Raw genomic sequence first — 10,237 nt, 5'->3', positions numbered from 1 at the left:
AGAGACAAACATATATATTGAACGTGCTAAAGAATGAGATGGAATACATTACACAGCGTATCCTATACTCGGGGTCTCCTCCTTGAGAGGTGCTTCGTAGTCTCACTGTATAGTTCATTACCTCTGGTCTGAGAGTTGAATGTGTGCGTATGTTTGTACGTGTGTGTTGTGTGCATGCGTATGAATTTATAAGACGTGACGTTATCACGTCAAAATATTTGAAAATATGGAAAAAATTGATTTATATGATAATGAAGAAGAATCCGAAAAACACATGGATGCGGTTAATTGGTAAGCTTGAGAGTCGGAAAACTTTACAACATGGAAGGCTTCCGTGATTCTATATTAAAAAAAAAAATGAGGATTGAAGGATGAGATATGGAACGAAATAAAGTAATCAAAACACTCGATTGAGCCAAGAAAAATTATTGCAGTTTATTGACTCGCAGGGGAAAAGCCGCTCAGGCATAAAAACCCCTTATTATATAATAATAAAGTCGTGTCAAGAGTGTATGAGGTATCAGTGTACGATCAATGGTTTTGTCTCGCATGTGGAGAGTTGCCGTGAGATTAAGAAAAATGAGGATACCTAAGATGATCCGCGGCGATGTTATCGTTGCCGTAGATTCGATCAGACTGAACTCTGCGAGCGTCAATTCCCGGTCATTTATATAGCTATTCATGCAACGATCAGCGCCATCTTTCACGATTAACGACGATCCACCCAATCGGTAGAGATTCCGGGTATCAGATGGGCTGGAAAGCGCGCGCGGACATGGGAAGGAAAGGATAGGTTCGGTCTGAACACTCGGAGGGAACAAAAAATTGGGCAACAATAATTCGAATTTTAAGCAGTAGGAATTACAACTGAACTCTCTCTACAAATCTATACACATGTTCAACATGGAACAAAGTAAAAAAAATAGGTGAAAAACTCTTTATCTAGACAATAACTTTTCGTCATGTCGTTGCAAAAACTTATTTACCGCACGATAATCACGTTTACAGTTGGTTGGTTGTGCTTGTCTAACTAACTAACTGATCTTTTCAGTGAAGAAATTCGGAAGCCGGTAATATGTGATTTGTTGTGTTGTTACGTATGTTATTAATTGATGCAGCCATAGTTGAGCCGATATTACCAACGGTGTTACGAATGTTTCCAAAGTCGTGAAATTTGAAATCAGTTGTATGTAACTCATTCTAATTGTTAACTACAAATCATCATATCCTCCTCGTACATCATCATACATAGTATTAAAGTTTGAAATCCGAATTTCGGATGTCCGGATGTCCAAAAATTGAATTTCGACGTTGCCGAAAATTTTTTCTCTTCTGACGTCATTGATCGATAATCTTTGAGGACGAAAATCAGTTAGCAGAATTCCTCAGTCCGAAAATAAGCGCGCAGTAGAGAGGGCGTACGAAAATCGCGCTCTGCAAAATTCCAGCACCAAGTCCTCTACCTCCTGGATCCTGCGTTCCAGGCCCGCTAACTGGTGAGACCTAACTTCCAGAACTAGCGTTCCGTAGTTTATCAATCTTTGTTAAATGCATAACGATTGATTAATATTTATAACACTTAATAGTTATAAACTGATAATAGAATAATTATAATGAAAAAACAAAAGAATAAATTTACAAGTGTGCTTTCTTATTTATTTACCCCTGACAGGCAAACATCCAAACTGTATACCTCTCGTAGCAATGAGTGTAAAAAATACCCGGCGGAAATTAATTTCAAATATTACAGCTTCTAATAAAGCTGGCAAGATTTTTTTTTTTCAAATCTAAGTTCAAACAATTCCGCATAATATGCTTGTATTATAAAAGTAATCAAGTTGAACTAAACAAATAAAAATAACCGTTGAAGGGGTTCAATTCTTACGGTCTGCTGGAAAAGTACAAGATTTTTTGGGAGGGAATTTTACCCTCATAGCCTGTCAGGGTTAACGAAGACAACTTTTGAAAAGTGTTCTTTCGAAATCATAAAAATTTAGAATGATTATGATCTGAAATTATTTGTTTTTAATTTGTTTTCAGCCCACGTAAAAACCTTTTTTAAAAATAATTCAGATTTTCAAATTGTGTCAATCAAAAATATGGTTTTGAAAAATTGTAGCAAATTAAAACCTTGTTGAAAAAACTAAAAAAAAGAGTGTCTTTCAAACTCAGAACATTCATGTAAAAATCACGGGCCAAATGCGAGAGGTCAAGGGTCGACTCAAGTAAAAATAGTATGGACCGCCCCATATATTTTCCTCTCTTATCACTTCGGCTGCATTTATGCGAGGTCAATCGGATGGGTAGCTCCCTCCAGTGGTATATGCTCTGATATATATATACATATGATATATATGTATGATGCTTGACAGTTGTCTCTAGCGATGGATAGAACGATAAAGATTTTAGAGTTTTCTGTGTTCAACTTCACGTAAACGGAAATTCGTAAGGGCGGGTTCACATAGGAGTTTTCTTGACCGACAGGTATATTTCCTGTATTACCCACAGAACTATGTCAAAATGGTGGGAACATGTGTAGTTTGCTAAAGTATCTCTAGATGGCAGTGCCGACAGTACTGACAAATATCATTCGAAACGACATTCAAACGTCAAACACGCGTTGTAAGTCGCGATAACCTAAAATGTCCCGTCAAACGGCGCACGAAATAGGTTCAAAACCCCGTACAACCGACATAGAAATTCAAGAAGATGTCACATTTTTCCAGATGGGTGTTAGTCAACGCGTCTTGGACGGGCTCACAAACGCCGGTTTTCAGAAACCGTCACCGATCCAACTTAAAGCTATTCCGCTTGGTCGTTGTGGATTTGGTAATAATCAGAGATTAGTTATTGCTTGAAAAAGTATAGTCAGTATTAGAATAAGCATTATGTTTTTAACACCACGAATTTCATCCCTTTTCCACGTATTATTTGTGCGGTGTGTTGCAAACATTGTCATTCATAAATATCAAACGACAACCGTCCCATTCACATCGATTGTACCGCAATCTGAATTCCCGGTCTTTAAGTTTTTATATCATTCTATTACGAATGACAATTAACAATAGTTGTTTCAATTAATCTATAAGAATCGAGATGACGATTCAATGTGAGTTTAAGATTCAGAATGTTAATGCGATGATACTTAGGAAAAATCTTTATCTTTATTTTGGAATGATTCAAAATTCAGTCGACCGCAATGAAGCAAAACGTAACTCACATTGTACAAACTTGACACTTTCAAAGTCATTGTAAAATTGTGTATTCTTATTTTTCTCTATTAATGTGCCTTTACTAACGTTACCAACTGCAATCCCATAATTGAATCATAATATGTTGAACAAAGATGTGATTTAAGTTCATAATATTAACGCAGTGAAATTATTTTCAAAAAACTCAAGAATTGTTATAAAATCATAAATTATGGCACAACTAAAGCAATAGAGTCCCATTTTATAACTACAGGTCATATAAATTAAACATTGAATTGTGAAATAGTAATTTATTATTATCGCTTAGTTACATCAACAGTACAAATTTCAGCCACAGTAGATCAACTTGTGTAGTTATGTTCTCGGCAAGTGTGCATAAAATAAGAATTTTTTGATTACTGTAAAGTGCAGTTGAAGCCGAACTCAAGTACAAAACTTACACGAGTCAAAAAGTCCCTACACGGCAACATGCCACATATCCTATTATATTTAATGAGAATCGTTATTTCCGTAACTTTGGGATTATCTGGAATTGAGTATACTGTAATAATAATGATGATTTTTAATTTTAATATTTCTTGTCATTGACGTCACTTGCTTCAACCTTGTTCAATGTTTCAAAATAGACCATTTTTCTCATTGTTTCAATCTTTAACTTTATACCGGGCAACCACATAATACAATAATGCAGATACAGGCAATCCGAACTTGTAAAAATTTTAAACATTAGGAATTCTACTTTAATACTTTTTTCTTCTGCAGATTTAATTGTACGAGCAAAATCTGGAACTGGTAAGACGGCTGTTTTCGGCATAATTGCCTTGGAAATGATCGACATGTCTGTAAAAGGTGTGCAAGTCCTGATTCTTGCACCTACCAGAGAAATAGCTCTGCAAGTGGCTGGAGTAATAACGTCCATTGGCTCGGAGTTCGAGGGTGAATATTTCTTATTTGTTTCAGGACCAAAGAATGTGGTACGTGAGATTAGTTACACTTACACCATGTAGTAAATATTAATTCCGATTCAGGATTAAAGGTCGGAAGTTTTATCGGAGGAATATCGATTGAAGACGACCGTAAGAAGGCCAACAATTGTCATGTGGCGGTCGGCGCTCCAGGGAGAGTGAAACATTTGATAGACAAGGGAATTCTCAACGTGAACAGTATCAGGTTATTCGTCCTTGACGAAGCAGACAAGCTGATGGAAGTTAGCTTCCAAAAAGATATAAAGTAACTAGAATTATAATGTTACATTTATATATTATGTCAATGACAATCTTGGGCAATTCTGAATTTAAAATTTTACATAGGATTCAGGACACAATATCTTTTTACAAAAATGATGGAAAATGCTAGCAAACGGTTGTCTGAGATATGAAACATGTTTTCAAGTCCAAGACAATTTTCTTTCGAGGCAATGTTTTTTACAATGACAAATACTTGAGACATTCCGCTTTAGACTCATGTCTTAACAGGGATTCTACGTTTTTAAGAAGGAATGTAGAGAATTATAGAAAGATGTGTACACAGATTTTTGAAATTTTCAGTTACATATTTTCGAAACTACCGGTCAACAAGCAAGTCATATCGTCTAGTGCCACTTATCCTGGAGATCTCGAGTCCTTTCTAGGAAGATACATGCGTTCTCCCATTCTTACATCTCCAAACAGTGACGGTCCTGTGTTGATTGGTCTGCGACAATTCGTAGCGGTAGTTCAACAGCACCCGAACGCTATGAGACAGGTATGTATGAAACTTAATTTCACAGATCTATGGATTGATACAACTGGAACAGTGTTAATTTTTTCTGACTTTAGGTTCAAATAAAGGTGAACGAACTTGCCAGAATATTTTCCAAAATACCATTCAAGCAAAGCATCGTTTTCTCGAACTATCAATCTAGGTAAAATTTTTTTACACTTACTGTTTATTGTATTTATTAACGTATGAGGTAGTTGTAAGTGAAAGTTTTTAGCTTAAAATGGTTTAATTGGGAGGAATGCAAAAGCAGTTATTTAACAATTCAGTAAGAACTCGATATATCAAATCTTTAAACAAATTGTCGATGTATTTCAAACTCTATAGTATTTACATCTCTGTACTCTGACTAAAATCTTCAATATTCTTCGGACTAAGGAAGTTAGTGGGTTGAGAATCAATGCTTTTCCGTTTCATTTTATTACAATATATCCGAATATTGAATATTCATCAAATTCTCATCTTTGTAGAATATGAAGAAATCCAATTTTCATTTTGACTGACTGTAACATTGATTGAAATCTGATAAAATACAGTCAACTTGTGGTTAAAGTAGACAAAGTTTTGTAAGGCGTTGTCGGATTATCAAATTTTTCGGACTATCGAATGCTGCCACTGACCCCTTGTATAGTTCGGAACTTTTTGAAAGACTGTACCTTGTAATCTGACAAATTATGAAAATGATGAGATGAAATCGATATTCATGGTGTTCAGTGGTCGTGGAAATGTCCTTGAATTTTGCTTGTCATTAAAAAGTCCTGGAAATATTCTATATTTAAAGTTTACTGCGAATGATACATTTATTTGTGTTCACTGAGTAATTGTTTTTAAAAAGTGGATCCCACCTCGAATCGCGTTTTTCATTTTTCCCTACTAACAACAGGTTGTAGCAAAAATAATGTATATCTTGTACGTCGCACCGATTATGTACAGAACCACATGCCATCTCCATTCGTGTGTTTTCCCGAAAATTTCCTTGAATTTGTTACGGATTTTTTACTGAACACTATGAACAATACTACATATCCATAATTCACATGTCGGATTACAGAAGGCACTGGATTAGACATTGGCTGGATTATCGAGGGTCTACTGTAGTTCGATTCCAAAACATATGCCAGATTATTTTGATGAGAAAACTATACTACAAAATCCCACTAAGAAACTTTTTTTCATCATTGGCATCAGTATATTTAATTTTTCAAAATTACTCTGCAGATATCGATGTAGATTAAAGAAAAAGTAAGATTGAGTTCCTATTCACAAAAAAGAATGTGTTGACCAAATTTGAGAAGAATAAGCCATTGTGGATTGAAATCGTACAAATCTTCGAGGTGTTTAATTATATTAATGCGATTTGAAATGAAAAATCGTAACATTTGCTCTAATTTTCATATATCAAACTAATATTTTCAGAGCTCAGTCAGTCTGCAACAAACTCAACACGATGGGTTTCTCTGCTATATACATAGTCGGCAACCAAGAGATGCGCAAACGTATCGAAGGGTTCAAAAAGCTTAAGGACTTTAAGTGTAGGATAATGGTGACGACCGATCTCACAGCACGAGGCATAGATGCCGAGAACGTCAACCTTATTGTCAATTTGGATGTTCCGCTAGACGGAGCAACTTACTTGCACAGAATTGGCAGGGCCGGAAGGTACGGATCCCACGGTATTGCGATAACGATCATCGCCAACAACGAACTCGACAACTTCAGGGAGCTGATCGGCTCTGTTGGCGGAGCAGGATTCCAAGTCCTCAAACTACCCCAAAATTATCCAGAAGACATTTGGATGGAAAACGACTCGAGATTCGAAAAATTGTCGGCAAAAACTGATAATGATTGCGAGGATGGCGAAATACCCGCTGAAAATGTTCTTTATTCTCCAAATGGAGCTCCTTTTGTTACGATTGAAGAGACGTCGAAATGCAATTCTAGGTTTAGTCAGCAAACGGAGATTGAATTTGATATAAATATGAGCTCAACTCCTGAAAATGTCAGCGCAAAAATTTCTGAAGGCACTAAAATTGCGAGGAAAACGAATTCTGAAATGGAAAACTGTCAGTACGAGACGAAGAATGTTCGCGTCTCGTCGTGTAGTCACATTGACACAGAATCATGCAATTTTGAACCAAAGTGCGTAGAGAGTAAGATTAAATTGGAATCTTTATTTAGCGACGAGGATGACGTATTTTCCACTAAACAGATCCCTTCGAAATCGATAAAATGTACAAAAGATCAGCGTGAGCGAGTTTTAAATGACAGGGTACATAAATTCACGGTGAAATCGGATAACAAAAAACGTTCGACGTTGCTAGAGTTGAATAAAAATACGAAGTTTGAATTGAATCTGTCAAATTTGTCCGATAACGACGACGACTGCAGTGCGGCACAAGAAGCAATTGCAAAATACACGGCAACAGGGCCACGCAGAGCATGTTCTACAATCAGCAAAGCTGAGCAGAAAAAGGAAAGCGAATTTGACAGCGAACCTAAAAGTCTGAAGACATTTGACGCGGAAAATATGATCAAGTCGCTGGAAACAAGTTTAGAAGAATTGTCGGCACGAGATCTAAATGATGACAGAGTTCCAAAGCTGAAGGATATTGTTAGCGACTTGAAGAAACTGAATTTTGACAACACTTCAAATTCCAGCAACGCAAAGCTGACGCGAAACGAGCTGATGCAATGGAAGGGACAGATCAATATCGAGATTGGTTGCCTGAAGTCTTTGACAGAGGTTCCGGCATATCGTGTGAGCCACACTTGGCATCGATTGTTGTATGAAAATCGCCATTCGGCCAAGTTGACGTTCCTAGAGATGCAGAAAAAGACGCTTCTGTGCATGTATCCGGATATTCAAAGCGACCTAGACGACTGTCCACCAGTGAGAATCGAGATATTCCGGGAAGTCGACGAGTTCAGGAGGAAACATCCCGTCATCAGGTCAAAACTTGATACCTACTTTCCCTATCCAACGAACATCGAGGCGCCGCTGCCGATGCTCGTCTTTTCCAAAATGGATATTGAGAGATATCGCGAGGCTGTGAAATGCTTGCGATCGAATTCTCAGCACGAGACTGTAGCGCTGAAAAAAATCAGAATTGCGACAGCTTTCATGAGTGAAAAGGACAGATACGAGTTGGAATTGAAACGTCTTGTTCGCGGCAAAATGTCTTATTCGCAGCTGATATCTTTCGTCGAGCAGCAAAAAATTGAAAAACGAAACAGCAATCAGATTCTGGAAGAAAGAGTCACGGGCAGAGTTTCGGAGCGTAAAAAATTTTTGAGATTCTCAAAGGAACGGCTCAAATCGTTTTATCGAGACTACGATTCTATGAGTAAATCGTTAAACAATCTGACCGATTCGATTTTCGAGAAATCAGAGTACGATTCAAACGATTCCGATTCCGATTCCGATTCGACGGACTTGCAAGATGACCAATGTGAAATAAGTTGTCAGGTTGAAGAATCATCAACCGAAATTTATTCCAGGTTGAGGGAAAATTTGTGGTTCCTGATAAGCAGAGAGTATTTGGAATGCCTCAAAGCATATCGTCAAATGGAATTCGAAGTTGCGCAACTCGACGATGTTCATGCGATGAACAAAGACGAATTCTGCGCTTTGATCGAATCTTATTGGCAGCTAGAATCTTCGAGGATTTCGGGTATATCTTTTCCTAAAGCGAGAGAATCCGACAAACTGTCCTCGAAATTAAAAACCCTCGAATCCGCATTTGATGAAGAGAAATTCTCGTCGCGATTCAGCGACGAAAAGCGCAGCTGCATGGAGGAATGTGTCAAATACCTGATACATGTCGATCCAATTGAACTGTGTGCCCGAAGGTTTGAGAGAATACTTGGCCTGATTGACGATCCGCGTTTTTCCGAGGTACGTGAAACTGCGTTAGCCAAAGTTGCTGAAAAACGGAATTCAGACTCGATTACCAGTTACGACGAATTTTTATCCGTCTTTGAATCCCGGGAAAATTTCGACAGACTGCGGGGAACGAATTTGAGGAATATTGATTATATGGCGTTTTTTAAATTTCTGGATGATGCGGAGGAAGAATCGACTGTGAGCGAAGCTGAAAAAGCGACAGAATCTTTCGTAAAGCTCGAGGAAAATGATTGTCAAGAATCAGACGGTGACGTTACAGATTCGTCATCCGATACGTCGGAGTCAGTGGAGTTGAATGACTGGCCAAAAGCGAGAGTAAACAACGATAGCTTCAATTTGGAAAAAAAATCATCTCCGAATCTTTCAGTGCGCCAGAAATCGAAATTCGTACCCATTCAAACAAACAACTTCGTGTACAACGATCAACCGCTAAGTTTCAAACAGCAATGTTCGATTATCAATGAAAATAACTCGCAAAATGATCGTGAACATGCAAAATATTCGTCCAGTTATATCGACGAGAGTAGTTTTTTGTCTGACCGGGACGAATGTGAACCAACAAATGAAATGGAAGAGCTTGACAAGTGGTTCGAGGAACTCAGGCATCAAACGAATCGATTACAGATGGAAGAATACCTCAAAGGAATGATGAAGTATTACGTTGACCATTGAATCACTGTCGTTGCCGATTGATCAGTTAACGAATATCGGTCTCTAGAGTGTTTAAATAATGTAAAATATTCTTAGTTTCAAGGTTCGGATCTACGCGTGTCTGTGTGTGATATATTGTACGAAAATACATGATTCCATTTTGCTTGTAAGTGTTTTTCAGTAAGAAATAAATGTGAATATTTATTATACGTACTTGTTGTATTATGCGGTTACAATTTTTCCTTCAGCTCCTGATTATGGTGAGAATTATGTGGATCACCGGCTCTGTATTACTTGAGCAATTTTCAATTTCTTCCAATATAAAATTGGTCGAAATTATAATATTCATTGATTTCTTTTTTAATTTCGATTCGAAAACTCATGATTAGTTTCGTAAAAATAATTTTTTCTAAATATACAACAGATTCTTCAAATCCATTAGGATCATACCGAAAAGATTAGAACAATCTTTTGATGTTGACCAACTATCTACTAGATACTTGTCTTGTTTTCGGTAAAGTTTCATTGCAAGAGAGATGTGACATCTAGCGGTCAATCAAGGATGGTACTTCATAATTTTTACTAGATATTTACAATCTTATGGACAATCATTCCTAGAAATTCCTAGAATTCTACAAGAGTTCGCGGAATTATATTTCGATCTTTACAGCCAGTGAAGTGTTTTTAAATTTTTGATATAAAAAATTATCGA

The 10,237-nt window shown here is 37.1% G+C and overlaps 1 protein-coding gene across 1 annotated transcript; it reads left to right on the top strand.

Moving 5' to 3' along the window:
- Positions 1-2,607: 2,607 nt before the first annotated feature.
- LOC124218802 (uncharacterized) lies at positions 2,608-9,734 on the top strand. Its single transcript, XM_046625637.2, has 6 exons — positions 2,608-2,829; positions 3,975-4,148; positions 4,241-4,442; positions 4,760-4,955; positions 5,030-5,115; positions 6,387-9,734. Exons 1-6 carry the CDS (start codon positions 2,643-2,645, stop codon positions 9,544-9,546), a joined length of 4,005 nt encoding a protein of 1,334 aa, XP_046481593.1. The 5' UTR covers positions 2,608-2,642; the 3' UTR covers positions 9,547-9,734.
- Positions 9,735-10,237: the final 503 nt, after the last annotated feature.

The sequence above is a fragment of the Neodiprion pinetum genome, chromosome 5 (genome assembly GCF_021155775.2).
Source record: "Neodiprion pinetum isolate iyNeoPine1 chromosome 5, iyNeoPine1.2, whole genome shotgun sequence".
NCBI lineage: Eukaryota > Metazoa > Arthropoda > Insecta > Hymenoptera > Diprionidae > Neodiprion > Neodiprion pinetum.
Note: the sequence above shows the minus strand (reverse complement) of the source record. Positions and strands in the feature narration are given on the sequence as shown.

Bases quoted from the DNA above. Each gene is read 5' to 3' on its own strand.
- LOC124218802 (XM_046625637.2), top strand. From the start codon at position 2,643: ATGTCCCGTCAAACGGCGCACGAAATAGGTTCAAAACCCCGTACAACC. The intron at 4,443-4,759 runs GTAACTAGAATT...TGAAATTTTCAG, and splicing joins AGCTTCCAAAAAGATATAAA to TTACATATTTTCGAAACTAC. The intron at 5,116-6,386 runs GTAAAATTTTTT...TAATATTTTCAG, and splicing joins TTCTCGAACTATCAATCTAG to AGCTCAGTCAGTCTGCAACA.